The sequence below is a fragment of the Mastigoproctus giganteus genome, chromosome 10, assembly GCF_048544385.1.
Source record: "Mastigoproctus giganteus isolate SK-2022 chromosome 10, ASM4854438v1, whole genome shotgun sequence".
In the NCBI taxonomy this organism is placed as follows: domain Eukaryota; kingdom Metazoa; phylum Arthropoda; class Arachnida; order Uropygi; family Thelyphonidae; genus Mastigoproctus; species Mastigoproctus giganteus.
Window position 1 is genome coordinate 13,682,429 of NC_143584.1, and position 16,171 is coordinate 13,698,599.

Consider the following 16,171-nt stretch of genomic DNA (forward strand, 5'->3'; position numbering starts at 1 on the left):
TTAGATCATGGGACATGCTTAGCGCCAGTTTTATGTTCCACAAACCAAGATTTGAAATATCTAGCCTGGTGTATTGAAGAATTATCATCTTAAAGCATGGTATTGTTTATTGAGAAACAATGTTTGCATAAGGGCTGATATTTTTGATTGAGAATTTGATGGTAATCAGTGGCAGTAATTCGCCAGTACGGCATGATGATAGGATAGAAGCATTCCCAATATATTGCTGCCCAGACCTTTGGTGCTATGGCCTTCTTTTTTCACAATTGGCACAAGAGAGGATGATGCGATATCTTTTGGTATTCTTCAAACATAACTTTTATGCGATGTAGAAAAAATTGTGAATGATAATTGCTCTGAAAGTACGATTTTCTCTGCAATGATCTTGTACAGCTTTTTGCTTCGTCATTTAAGATACAGCTGCTGTACTTTCGTCAAATAAATCAACAGTTTTAGGCACTGATGCCCGTGCCAAATGTTCACCCAAAATTTGATCCATTATTTTGGATTAGATTTGCCGGTATAGGAAAAAATATCCGAGAAAAGAATCCCTTTTATTATGAAATCAAACGAAACAGGCCCCAGGTTTTAATTTTAGGATTTCATAGTTAAGAAAAAAGAAATTAAATATACTACTGCATGTTTAATAGTTTAACAGTAGCCGTAGGCAGAGGTGAAGGTGATTCTTGCACAACTTCTATTAGAATAAGTAGCGACCTGGAGCGAGGGATGTTGGGGGTTTCAGGGACGGATGTTAGTCATCGTGAAACAGGTGGGTATATGGGATATGTTAGAGTGGCTGGGAATAGGAATAGGTTCATGTATACTTGCATGTATACCAATGCTAGAAGTATAGTAAATAAATTTGATGAATTTGAAGTGTTGGTCATGACATCAAAGGCGGATATTTTTGGGATATCAGAGACGTGGTGTCACACAAATATAAGGAATGCCGAACTGGAATTTGGGGAGTACAATGTGTACAGAAAGGATAGACAGGATAGGAAGGGAGGAGGTGTTATGCTGTTAATAAAGAAAAACATAAAATCAAAAGAAGTGCATCCAGTTGATATAGATGAACAGTGCACTGTTGAGTCAGTTTGGTGTGACATAAGCACTGCGAAAGCAAGAGTGGGAGTGTGTTATAGGCCTAATGAGTACAATGAACAATTGTACAGAGAAATAGAGTGGGCTAGTAAATCAGAATGTCTTATAATGGGGGATTTTAACTTCCCAGATATTGACTGGAACTTGTGGGTTGGGCACTCACACACTAGTCAGAGTTTTGTGGATTTATTGGATGATTGTTTTCTGGAGCAGCATGTTCGAGAGGCAACCAGAGGAAGTAATACTCTTGATCTGGTTATCAGCACTGATCATTCATGCATTAGGAATTTGCAGATAAAAGAACCACTAGGTGGCAGTGATCACAGTGTACTGATTTGGGATTTACTTAAAGATTTAATTACCATCAGGGGTAAAGGAAAGGGTTTTTGCTTCCATAAAGGTGAGTACAGTGGTCTCCGACAGTTTTTAAATTCTGTACAGTGGGATCAACTGACGATGTTACCAACTGTAAATTCTAAGTGGGAAGCATTCAAGGAATTAATGGTGGAAGCTACTAAAAGTTTCATACCTATTAAGAAATATTGTTCAAGGTTTAGGCCTAAATGGTTGTCAAATAAACTAATGAGACTCGTAACAGAGAAGAAAAATGCATGGGATGCATATAAATTATCAAGCGACTCAGAAGCCTATGTCAGATATAAGGTAACCTGTAATCAGGTCACAAAAGAGGTTCGGAAGGCGAAGGCAGATTACGAGAAATCCTTGGCAAAAGATGCTAAGAAAAACAGCAAGGATTTCTATACTTATGTAAACTCTAAAAGGAAGGGGATGAATCTGATTGGTCCACTTGACATCGATGGTTCGACTGTTGATGATCCTGCTCAGATAGCAAACAAACTGAATGAGTATTTTGCATCTACATTCACACATGAGGAGTTATTAAGGTTTGAAAATGGCAGAAGGTTATCAAATTGTAGAAGGGTGCTTAATGATCTTGTAATAACTCAGAGCAAAGTGGAAGAGTAATTGTTGAAGTTAAACGTAAGAAAGGCACCTGGGGTGGATGGGATCTATCCAGTTATATTAAAGGAGGCGGCAAAGCAACTAAGCAAACCCTTAGCCATAATTATCAGAGCATCCTTGGACTCAGGGGAGGTTCCCACTGACTGGAGATGTGCAAATGAATCCCCAATTCACAAAGGGGGATCGAAGGGTGACACGAGTAATTACAGACCAGTTAGTTTAACTTCTGTTCCGGGTAGAATAATGGAGTCGCTGGTTAAAGATGCATTGCAGGATCATCTAGACAAGACTGCAGCAATAATTCAAACACAGCATGGGTTTGTTAAGGGAAAGTCTTGTCTGACAAATTTGATAGGATATTATGAAGTGGTTACAAAGGAACTGGACGCAAAAAATAATTTTGATATCATATATTTGGATTTCAGGAAAGCTTTTGACACTGTTGCGCATGGAAGACTACTGTACAAATTGGAGCAGAATGGTATTAAGGGTAAGTTGCTAGAATGGATAAAAGGATGGTTAAGTGGGAGAAGACAGAGGGTGGTAATCAATGGGTGCTGCTCTTCGTGGACTAATGTTATTAATGGAGTCCCACAGGGTTCGGTGTTGGGTCCACTGTTGTTTTGTGTATTTATCAATGATATTGATGAAGGTATATCAGGCTTAATGTCGAAGTTTGCAGATGACACAAAGGTTGGCAGGGTTGTTAATAACAGTAATGGCAGTGTGCTACTGCAACAGGATCTAGATAATTTGGGCAGATGGGCTAAGAAGTGGCAACTGAAGTTTAACCTTGACAAATGCAAAGTACTGCATATGGGTAGAAGTAACCCCAGAGAAACGTACCAACTGTGTGGTACTACACTTAAGGTGGTAGAAAATGAAAAAGACCTGGGAGTAATTGTGCAGGCAGATATGAAGTTTTCTGAGCAATGCAGACAGGCTGCTAGGGCAGGTCATGGGGTTTTGTCAATGATATATAGGAATTTTGCTAGCAGGGAGAAGGAGGTGATTGTCCCTCTGTATAAGGCAAGGGTCAGGCCGTGCCTTGAGTACAGCGTAGAGGTCTGGAGGCCTCATTTTAGGATGTAGATTTGCTTGAGCGTGTACAGAGAAGAGCAACAAGATTAGTGAGGGGAATGAAGGGATCCACTTACCAAGAGAGGCTTAAGTTCTGCAAATTGCAGTGGCTGGAGAATAGACACCTGCGCAGTGAGCTTATTGAGGTGTATAAGGCCTTGAATGGGTTGAGCAGACTGAATTCTGATGGGATCCTTCCACTTGTTCAGATTACGAACCTAAGGGGGCATAAATTCAAATTAAGAAAAGACAGATGTAGAATAGATGTGCGGAAATTTGCCTTTAGCCAGCGGGTGGTTAATTGCTGGAACAAACTTCCATCTGTCGTTGTGGAAGTTGATAATTTGAATAAATTTAAGAATGAATTGGACAGGCATTTGGAGGGAATGGTGTGATTTTTTTTTTTTTTTGGCTGATTGTGCATAAGCTCATACATTTGCTTTCTTGCATCCCATGCCACTGCTACTATGTGCAATTATTTAATCTTTCTTTCAAACGTGCAAGGAAGAAACATGCTTTTTTTCGCAATATCATTTTCAACTAAATAATCGGCCAATTTCATTGGTGCTTCAATTTTGTGTCGAATTCCCCACGAATTCAAAGGGGAATCAGTTTTTAGTAATTTCATGGGGTGGTTTAAAACACAAATCAATTCTTGCCTTTTCGAATTTATAATATTGATCATTTCTGAGATTATGTTAAATGTTTTAGAAAATATCATCACTACAATCAATATTTCAAGAAGAGGAGGAGGTATATTCACCGTCCCTATGCTCTTATGGCATACGTCACTCATTTCTTTTGTTCACAGGTGTACGATTAGGCATAGCTTGTAGTGAAGAAAAAGAAAATGAGATATTTATTGTTCTTCAGATAATTCTTTCTTATTCAGCTGAAAAGCAGTGCTCAGAATTTATGAATGTTTTCTAACATATGGACATGTTACAAAGAACTTTGTATATTTATGAATACTACAATAAGAGAAAATGAGAAAACAAAATAGGAAATATTTATTATTTAACATTTACACGCTAATACTCAGTTCACAAAAACCACATTACTGAGAATAATTACAGTTTAATATTCAAATCATACAAATTATATTCAAAAGTTTATGTATTATAAAGATCTTTTTCATCTTTGGTTTCTCGTTGCATGCGTATCAATCACAAAATTTAATCATTTGGGCCTTCAATGCTGATATTCATGCAACCCTGCAATGTCAAATTAAAAATTCATGTTTTCATTGAATGAGAATTTTACTCCATTGGATCACCTCATTGGATTGAATGCTGTGATTGCTAAAGAATCTTTCCTTAAAATTTTTGTTAGATCAAGTTTTATGTACAGTATAAAATAGTCGGATATTTTTTGTGAGATTCTTATTTTCTCTTTTCCTTCGCTCCTTTGATCAATATTTGAAACATTTTTCTGAAAGGAAATCATTAATTTCACTAACAAATTCTTCGGCAGTTTCCCGAATTCTTTTTCATCTTCTGCACACCTTCTTGGACAAAAAAACTTGTTATCTTTCTTAAAGTGATTTTGTAGTTTTGCTTCGATTGGTCCATGAAAATTCGACAGCAACTGATATTTGAAATCGCATCAAATTCTTTCAGTCCTATTTTTGTGGTCCGGTTGTTGACAACAGTTATAAACAGTCAAATCAATTTTGAAAGAGAATTCAACAACAGTGCCAAAAATCGTTTTTAATTTTGCTTCCGGTTATTTACCCTTCCTGCTCTCTTTCGAACATTTTACCAATGCATCCACTTAATTTCTCATGTCAGTGATCTCATCCCCTTCTCTGAAATAATTTTTTAAACTGAATTTCTATGAATTTATCACAGATATATCATTCCCTTTGCACAATAGCAATTAAGGTGTATCAGGAACACAACGTTGTGTACCGTATTGCAGGTGTTATTAGAATTTATAACTTACCCAAACGCCTTCCTTCCTCATATCGGGAACTTCACACAAAGCCTTGAAAGTACTTAATAATGTTTTAAAAGCAAGTGCACAAAGATTTTGAAATAACCTTTGGCAATTATAAATTTAGGGAAGAGAGGAAATTATCAAATACCCCAGATTAATTTTCAGATAACTGTTGACAGGTTAATAAATGGGAGACCTTGGGAATCAGGAATAGACTATGCATATTATCGAAAATTACAAGGAAAAAATTAAATATTTTCAATGAAACATTTCTTCAGAATGCATAACTCCAGTTCATAATACCATTATTAAATCTTGATTCTGAGGTAGGATCACTTAAAACCGGATTAAAACAAAATCAGACCTTCCAGCTGAGGATTATAACTTGTAAGAATAGTCTTGAACTCAGTGGAAAATTCTCTTAACTGCTTTATATTTGGTTGTAGATATGTTACCCAAACATCCATTAGAACTTACTCAAAATTTCTAAAAGAATTACCTAATTATTCTATCCACGTGCACCGTTTTTATATATACTCCTTTTTCTGTTGAGACGTTTCTTTCTTGAATTTTAAAATAAGGAATTTTTGATTGCTCTTTCTTAATATCTTAAGGATCAATTTCATTTTAGTTGGATACTATTTAGAATAGTCTAGAACGCAGTAGTCAATATTTTTTGACTATATTTTTTTTTCCAGACTTGAATGCATTATTCCTGTACATAGTACGAATCCCATATATGGTCAACAAATAAGAAAGATTCAATGATTGCCTTAAAATTCAGAATGGAAATCAGCAAGCACCAGATTTCGAAGACAGTTTACAGTGGCTTTCTTATAAATAGCCAGAGAACTGTCCACCTTCACTCCTTTTCCAGAATTTCTGCTGTATTGAAATCATCATGCCTCGTATTAAACGCACCTGTATTAGACCTAAAGAAGGAAACGTCCAAGAAGGAAGACCCAAAAAACTATTAGCCACAACTATTCCAAAAAGTGCTACTCGTCATTTCAGATCAAGTGCTGCTGCACTTCGGCTAATTCGACAGTATCCGAAATCTCGTATTGAAACGTTCCTGGGTATTGTTTATCACTGACCCAGAGTTTTGAAGTTCCTTCGTCTTTTCCAAAAAACTTCTAAGCATTCCAACTGTGCAAGTGTCAAGCCTGAAGATATCCAGCTGGCGAGACGTATTCGCGGAGCCATGTTTAAACGCAACGAAGATACCCGCATTCAAAAAACGGCCTTTTTAGGGCCATAAATTCACGATAAAGGGATTCCTTAAACGTGCAAGTATTTTTATCATTAATCAAATTCCTTAACACCTAAAATTCCATTATAATTAATAATTTATTCTTTTCGATTTACTTTCTTTGAATTATCTTCTATTCCGTTTAAAAAACTAATTCAAAAATCGGACACCCTAAAATTAAAATAAGCAAAAATTTTTAAGTAGTAAAATCTTAAAACGACATATATGGAGGAATGACGATGTTCCTGTAGATTTAAAATGATTTCTTTTTCAATTCGTCTTGCAGGATTATCAAAAAAAATATTTTTAAAGAAAGAAAATATTTCTAATTTTTGAAGAATAGTAAAATATTTCATCTTAAATAAAGGCTAATGGTTGTATAATATAATACATTATCAAATGTATTTTACAACCATTAAAATAACACAAACCTGTTATATTAAGGTGGGATAATGGTTATATAATACATAATGAAAACCGTTGTCGAATTTATAATCCATATTGTGTGAAACGTATTTCATAAGATGGTAATATGTAAGTCGCACTTTAAATTGGCATTATAAAATATATTAAAATTCAGGCTTTTTTTCAGTCAAACAAAAAATAAACCTCAAAATGAACGCACAGATTGATCCGCATAGTATTCAGTTAACCACGGGGAAAATATTTGTATGTTCATGTCACATATATCTTCCCAAAAGTTAGAAGATAAAATTAACATAAAAATCAGCCAACTTACAGAACAAAATAATTTTTCAGAATAAAATAAAAACTATTTATTTTCAGAATTAAAAATATAATGTTATGGTCATAGAGGATAATTATCCAATGTTTAACAAATATCACATGAAACCTCTCCTTTTAGAATACTGTCACAAACATATAATCCAGTTTACATAATGTGCAACAAGCTTGTATGATGTCATGCGGTACTCCCTGGAGTCATGACTGGCTACACTAGTATTGACCAATCAGCACTCACGACGTTAAATCTTCACACCAAGCTTTGGAAGAGGTGACTTGTTTATCGCGTATAAATAGATCTGAATTTGCTGCCTTCAATTCACTTTGGTTTTAGAAGTTTCACGACTGTTACATCGTTATGGCTCGTACTAAGCAAACCGTACGTATGTCCACAGGAGGAAAGGCCCCAAGGAAGGAGATAGCGACGAAAGCTGCTGGCAAGAGTGCCCCTACTACAAATGGAGTGAAGAAACCCCATTGTTACCGACCAGGGCTCGTTACTCTTCTAGAAATTCTTCGTTACCAGAAATCAACGGATCTTCTAATTAAAAAGGTTCAATTTCAGCGCCTCGTTTGTGAAATTGCCCAGCAATACAAACCTGATCTTCGCTTCCAGTGTGCTGCCATCGATGCCCTACAAGAAGCCAGCGAAGCTTACTTAGTGGGGTTGTTCGAAGACACCAACTTGTGTGCAATCCATGGCAAGAGGGTAACCATCACGCCTAAAGATATTCATCTGGCTAGACGGATTCGAGGAGAACGTGCTTAAACCAAGAAAAAATGGCCCTTTTCAGGGCCACCATATCCTCATAAAGAGATTATCTGAACGTACGTTTCTATATAATATTTATATTCTAATCGGTTCTTTTATTCTTACTCTCTTTGATATTTCTTAATATTTAATAACATATTTCAATTGCAAAACAGGCAAAAAGTAGTTTTTTAAGAAGAAACGACGCAGTGAATATATTGAATAGATTACAAAAATTGTTAAATAGGATATTTTGAGAATGAGAATGAAATATTTGACAAAAATATTCGAAACTAGTCTGTATAAACTAGCGATCATCTCAGGCTAACTATAATTAAACATAATGGTATAAAACGCAAATTTTTATACAAAATATTTCTTAATGAGTGTTAATAAATAAAAGAATGTGGAAGTTATAATTATGGATTTCGATATAAGAAACCTTTCCCATAAATCTTCAAACCTTTAAAATATTGATGAAGTCAATCATATTAATACTACTGTAAAGAAAGATTATACAGCATCAGTTTCAACTACCCGTTCCCTCCATTGCATTTATTCCAATTATCCATTTACAGAATAACAGCTGGGTTTTCTCTGCTGTCAACTAGCCGTTGACTATAGGCAAACTTCCACACCTCGGTTGTGCAACCATCCTTCCTCAGTTTGAATTTATGACAAACTTTTTATATTTATGTCAACCGGACAGTCTGACCAAGAGAAAGAATCCCATTATCATTGAGTTTGCTGAAAAACTTCAACCAGATCTCCTTGCAGTTGTCTAATGATTTAGTTAGGTGATATTAAGCGTTTTTCACAAAAACACATGCATACAATACACATTAAAATTAAACTCCACTCCGAAAAGATAGAAACGAAAAAAGATAAACCTTTTCAATGTATTTTATTCCCAATATGAGAGAGTGAACAGAATGGCAAGTTCATCGCACACACCAAACTCAGCATCGGGGAAAATGTTTTCTTTTTTTCAAGACATGACAGTTTCTTTTCTCTCACTGACAATTTTTATGTTCAGAAACGTTGCATCGTTTCTATAGAGAATTACATACACATGTCATGGTTCCTCGCTCCGATTCAGCAAACGTCGGCAAGATTTCAGATATTTTCATGTTAAAATGGAAAAGAGAAGTACTCTATTGTCTTATAAATCTTTGAGTATGAAAATGTGTGTGAATTTTAATGTTCTCAAGGAACAAAGAAAGTTGCTACCCATGTGGAAATTTGAAAATTTTTCTAATTATACTCTCCAAGTTTATCAAAAAATGTGAAAAAGTCATCGGATGTAAAAATTTTAACTTGAAGTGTTTTCTGTTTTATCCGTAAGTTTTCATTATGTTGCAAGCAGTAGATGGGCACCTAAGAAATCTCCTGGTGAAGGTGGAAAGTGTCATTTCCATGGAGAGACCAAAAGTACATCATCCTCTATTTCTTTAACGTTATATTGAACAGAGAAATTTCACCATAGCTAGAGCTTTGTATTTGTTTCTGGAAACATTAGTACATGGGCTACCTTGCAACACTGGTATACCCATGTAATTTGCAAAGGCAGTCTGCATGTGAAAGAACTGTTTTCGTAAATTGCGTGGTGGAAACTAAATTACTTTCTAACTATCCAAAAAGTAGAAAGGCACACAGAGGTGTACGATGTAGCTACTCTAAAAACAAAATGTATTCTCGTTGTCACAAAGGACATTTCAAATTCTTCTTTTTTACACATGGTTGTTAAAACATTATCAAATACCTTGAAACTGATTGTAAAAAGAAAGGTCCTCGATATGAGGATGAAAGTGGGTTGGGTAATTTATAAATTCTAATAACAGAAGTAATACAGGATGAAACGTTATATTTCTGATGCACTGCAATTGCTACTGTGTGAATTGGATATATTTCTAGGATAATTCATAGAAATACGGATTTAAGGGAAAAAAAGTATTTCAAATGATAAAATGAATTGCTCGACAAAAGAAAACGAATAAAGAATTCGAAGTAAAGAATTTGCTTTCCTCTTAAGGTCCCTAATCTTTGATATAAAGTTCAAGTGTTTTTCAAAGTCCTAGTCCCGAAAGTATAAAAGAATTGATGGGAAATACAGTTGTTTTTATGGTTTCATAAGAGGAGTTCTGGTACACGTCCTCCTCTGCCTTTAATTTATTTGAGACGTAATGGACGTCCTAAATCTTCCACCCCCGAGGATATCTAGCTTCGTGATGTCATATGTAGTTTAGTGGTGTGTCAGTGCACATAACTTTATCAGTTATCTGTATTCCTGTGGCTATAATTATCTAGGCTTAAGGAACTATAGCCTCAGGAAGATTTCTGGGGAAATCTATACGTTGATAATTATAGCACCGAAACGATGGATATATTTTAAAACCTTATTATTGTTAATGTAACTACTGAAAAAAGTTTAGATCTGTCGTCTAAATGTGTTGCATTCACAGGTGGCAAATGGTAATTTTTCTGGCGTGGACAGATACGGGGCGAAAAATGTTTTCACTTTCTTAAAAGAGAAACTAAAAACGAACATCGTCGACATACATCCTACGATGGATTCGTTCTACTTGATGTGAACTTATGAAAAAATTTCAATGGACTGGAATGGACAAAGAATGCCAGAATTAGAGTGTATTTATAATTTGGAAAAGTGTTAAAACCGTTTGAAGGACTTCATTGTTTCAAAAAAGGGCCACGCATCAGAAATATCTATAATTTACAGCTTGTTTGTCGTACCTCAAGAAAAACTATATAATTATTGATGATAATATGTTAATAGACGAAGTGTTGTAACCTTAAGTTGTTCAATGAAACCAAGAAGAAAGTTTTTTGATGAACGTTTGAACATACAATGGTGTTATCCCTTTTGGAGCTAGGAGGACACGGGCCGTTTTTCTGAGATATAAAGCAGTTAAGAAATTTGGCCATTGAGTTCGAGGCGTTATAAATTGGGCAATCAGTCTCTCTTGGGGATTTTAATATTGCAACATTGCATGAAGATAATGAACCAAAATAGAAAAGGACTTCTATTTTCATCCAAAGAAAATATTCTTAGAATAAAAATTTGTACTACAGTTTGGCTTCTGGAAAGTAAAGCACTATTTCGACAATTTATGTTAATAACGAGGAACATACTTCGAATAAAACGCAGTTGATTCATTAATTTTAACTTTGAGAAAGTATTTTCAGCATCATCTAGTGATAGAGCGAGTATACTTTTAAAAATGTAACTAGTCGGTGTTTGGCTACACGAAAACACTTGAGAACAAAAAGTATGTTATTTGCGATACCTGGAATATATTTTGCTTACAAATCTGATTAGGAGAATTTTCAGATGGGAACTACGAAGAGGAATTCTGAGTATATATATGAAATGCATGCTACTACAGACTATTTATGCAAATTAATATTATATCATAGAATGCAAATTTAATTGACGGCTAATTCAAACTGAGAAAAAAAAAAGCAAAATTCGAGAGACTTTGGAGAAGTGAATGATGAGTGTGCGAATTTTTCTTTAATATAATAATTTTAAGCAAAAAAAAACCGCATCCTTTGTCCTTCCCCTTTAACAGTTATCTAATATTTCATTAAATTATTAGGAACTACCCATTTCTGAAGCAGCAGATGGATGTTTGATTACCTACAATCAATTAGAATATAAAGGAAAGGTTTTCAGATTGAAATCTCTTAGGGACTCCAGAGCCGTGATCTATTAATAATTCTAGCTAAATCTGCTTGAAACTCAGGCTTTTGTCAATCAAAAAAGCCACCTGGTTCGTACAATGAACACCAAAAACATGTAGACCAATACGTTTTCAGTCGTTAAACACTAGGTAAATCTCTATATCTTCCAATTAAATATAACTTTCTACAGCTAGAAAGTTAAAATGTACAGAATAATTTTTAGAAAAATAAATAAATTCCCAGAATAAAAATTATAACAATTTTATTGTAATAGAATTCAAAATGTAATTTTTCTATCATACACAATAACTACATAAGTTGAAAATGTTGTGATTGATTGATTATGAAATTTATTTGACATCTATTTTAATAACCTTTGCGAAAACAAAAGTAGGTACTTCTTTGAATAAATCCCACATTAATGCAATATCACCGATGAGTCACAGCTGATAATAAACCAAGAATGTTTCTTTCTCTTGTACACTCTCTAAATCTCATTCCATTATAGTTACTTACCTTGAAATGAAGCCCTCACTTTTCATTTGAACTAAAGAACTCTCTAAGCGTTTAATGACTTTGTGGTCACTTCCTGCTATTCGCTCCCATCTTTTCATATTTTTGACGGTCCGGACACAAACTGCGTCTATTTTGTCTGGCCGGACTCTCCACACAAAAAATGGAGAAGGACATCTCGATATAAGCCAATCGCGTTATGCAACATTCTTATCTTCAGCTGCGTTAGTACGTTTATTGGAAACCCAAGGGGAGGGGATGCTGAATGAATTATTTGAAATTTGATTTATTAAAGTTGAGTAAGCAATCAGTTATTTTATTCAGTTAAATTTAAAATACAAACGTTCCAACTTAAAATTCAAACCTCACAATACTTCTATAGATCTTATATTGTGACCGATGGCTTACAGGAAATATTATGTCTCTCCCTTTATTTGAACATTTTTCTCACAACAGTTTCGATCTGACTTATAATTTTCCCAAATTACTACTCCTTTTCTCTTGGTCACAGGCATTCCCAATTGTTGTATTTTGGTTCTACCGGAGGAAAGCTCTTGTTTCACTCTAACTTTCAGCGCCTATGTTCTTGGGGCATGCATTTGTTCGCACAAATTCGTAAATGTATGGTTCCAACCTTCAGTTTGGTTATTTGTACCAAGTTCATTTTGTAGTGTTGTTTGCAGTGCAGTCCATTCCTTCGGAGGAAAACATAGGGGCAATCCTTCGTCACCGAATAATCCCATTATTTCTGCAAACTATTCTTTGAATGCCAGAAACGCATGTACGTTCAAAACAATTTAAGACTTCTTCAGCTCCATTTCTTTCAAGTATGTGATACGCCTGAAGGTGTCTCAGCAGGTATGACGGCGAATCCGTTGATCATTCCACAGAATTCCGAAAAGTACTCATTAAATTTTTTGATGGGTACCTTGGCACAAATTATCTCCAAATACTGTCTCCATTGCTTGGATCTCCACTTTTTTTGTTCATTCCTGACATAACTGACATGATTTCGTACTCTGGAAAAGAGTACGAAATCTCTGTTTTTCGTACTCTTTTCCAGAGTACGAAAAACAGAGATTAATCGTGTGGAAATTTCAGCCAGTCACTGAAATGAGTTCTCTAATTTGTTTTCCAATTTCAATGAATTAGCAAAATTTGAAAACAGTTTATGAAAACCAAAAAAAGGCCCTTTTCAGGGTCAATATTTCCTGATAGAGGGATTGCCTGAACGTACGTTTCTAAATAACATTTCTGCACTTAATTTCTAATCCATACTTTATCTCTCCTTCTTTGATCATACTATTAATGTTTTATAATTATAGTACAACAAACACTTCTGACAAGAGAATTTGGAATAACTTTTTTTAAGACTTCCTTTTTGGGTAGAATGAAATTTAGCTGTAAAACGTTGTGAGCTTAAAAAATTTGTTAGAACTTATTAAAATGAGATCCCAAAGAGGAAAGTGTTGGTTATAACGATTTGCTTGTTACTAAAACCATACGGTGGATGGAACGAAGAGGTCAAACGATGAACTCTGGAGTATCATCTCCGCAGTGAAAGTTCTCCGTTCGAATTTTTGATTAAAAGTATGATTTTAACACCGAGCACATCTTGAGGACGAATTCCTTCAGATAAATGCATTTTCCTCTATGGATTCTAGTTTTTAATTCTCAAAATTCTTTCCATCTCAGTTTCATTCTATCCAATCGCAAGCAGTAAGCACGTCCCGTTATTCCGATTGTTCTTCTAAATTCATTCTCGGTACTTAAGGTTATCCACAAAACAATTATCAGTCAAGAACTCATTTTAAAGTTTTATGTTATGACATGCATGGTGGCTTGTAAGTTCGGATTTGGGGGACCCTAATAAAACAATATTCAGAGAAATATGTGATTGCATCAAAGAGGAAATTCATTTAAGAGTTTTGCTCAAACCGTTGAGATCATTGGAATTGATAAATTGGATCTCTTATAAGAGAAGCTTCTGATAAGATAGGTGCTTCAGTTTAAGAACGGGCAGCAAAAGATTTCATTCTTGCTTCTATGAGCAGAAGTGACTTTGCGGAACATTCATCCAGGCACTAATTGATGAAGCAACCAATGTTAGAAAGACCTTTCTAACATTGCCAAATTATTTGGGGATAATGTCATTAGTTGTAGAAGTAAGGATTCAGTATGCAGACCCTGAGGAAAGAAAGGTCACACCTAAAAGAACTGAAGGCTGACGAGGTCAGAACTGTTTCATTTAGGAAAATATTGATATTGCATGTTTGTAGGAGCCATTTGAGATAAAAAGGAAATTAGTAGGACATCCCCATTCACAAGAGATCCGTCACAATAGAGTAACTGATTCTCTTCTAATAGAGGACAAACTTAATGCGGCAATAATTGTATTTAATAGAAATGTACCAATAAATATTATACACTGCCCTACCATTAATATCCGGACACCTATATTTAGACAAAAAACAAAAAAAAAACAACCTTCTTTTTATAAACCACCAACCAGCTTTTTATAAATGTCAGGTGATATGTTCTTCCACACCGGCTCGTTCTTTAGGCGATCCCAATCGTACCCGACGATCTCCTACATCCCAAAGATGCTCGAGAGGGTTCAGATCATCACTCTGGGCTGGCTAATCCAACTTTTCCACACCCATGTCCTCAGACCACTCTATTACGACCCGAGCAGTATGGCACGCGTGTTGTCTTTCTGATACAAATATGGGCTTTCCTTGAAGTATTGCCATAATGTTGGCTGTGAATTATTCTCCAGGCTGTCCTGGTATTGCACAGCATTCATGGTTTTGTCAATAACGACTAATGGTCCAAGCCAAGACATGAAAGGAGCTCCGTGCCATGACACTGACTCAAACAATCTTCATTATTGGGAGGATACAATCAGGAAGGAACTGTTCTCCGGCATTCGCCACACCCAGGAATCTCCAACGGAATGGTAGAGTGCGGGCCTCGACTCCTCTCTATGAGACTGTTTTCCATTGCTCTACATTCCAGGAGTCGCACTAATTACGCAATGTTAATCGGAATCTAGCATTTGTTGAAGTGTAAAATGTAAAGTGTATTGTTGTCTAACGGCACCAGGGGGTTCCCCCATCTCCGCGTTGCTTTCATTGTACGTGTACCAGTTCACTGGGAAGGCCAAAGATTTAAAAGTGTGCGGATTTTGTAAATGTGTAGTGTTGTGTATCGTTGTTCATCTGGCCGTTTAGCCGCTGGACCCCTACTGAGGCCCAACGTTGTCCACACTTGGCCTCGTGGAGGCAGACCAGGTACACAGAATGAAGTTTTACTCTGGCAGGCCCTGCCACCCAGTTTCCTGAGATTTCAGTGACTAGGGCCTAAAAAAAAATTTAAAAAAAGAGACTCGGTAGGGGTGAGCGCTGGAATTAGAAAAGCCAATTGAGGTATATGGAGTTTAATTCAGAAGAAGTTAAGTTTTTGCAGTTTGTGTGGGGTTATACGCTGGCGTATTAGGCAGAGTAGGGGGAAGGCTGAAGGCTGGGGGGAAAATACAGAAGTATGGGGACGATAGAGAAGGCGACCCCAGGATTTTCAGTGAGGCAGCCCAAGCCCTACCGGGAGAAGAATCAGGGTTGGCTGGGATGGAGAGGAGACAACACTGTCTCCTCCTCCCCACCAGGGGAAAGGGAGTAAAGGTACCAGGCAAGGGAGCCCGATACAGATCGCCATCAGGCATTGACAGTTGTGAGCACGTGAGGGTCCAAGCGATCTGAACCGGATCTTCTTTGGTGTTCTTTTTCAATGTAGGAGTCAGATCCCAGTCGCAGGGTCATAGATGAATCTTGTCCTGTGTCAGGTTGTTTCTGGTTCAGACATAGGTCGTCCTGGTTGTCGATTCCCTTGTGGACAAGGTTAAATGATGGTCATGTTCGTGGTTGTGGGTTATTTGGTACAGTTTTGTTGTGTATTCCGGTTTTCTCTAGTCCTGGTTTTGGGATTGATCATCAGCTTCTGGGTGCTGTGCATGGTGGTTTGCTATAAGTGCTCGCCTTCTAGCAAAGAGTTTCGGTGCAAAAATGGTAAGCGCTTTGTATGTTTGTTCCGAGTCGAGAAGA

The 16,171-nt window shown here is 36.1% G+C and overlaps 1 protein-coding gene across 1 annotated transcript; it reads left to right on the forward strand.

The window, feature by feature from the left end:
* Positions 1-7,463: 7,463 nt before the first annotated feature.
* On the forward strand, positions 7,464-7,874 carry LOC150078748 (histone H3.3 type 1-like). The gene has a single exon (XM_090383581.1). It carries the CDS (start codon positions 7,464-7,466, stop codon positions 7,872-7,874), a length of 411 nt encoding a protein of 136 aa, XP_090239707.1.
* The last annotated feature ends 8,297 nt before the right edge of the window (positions 7,875-16,171 follow it).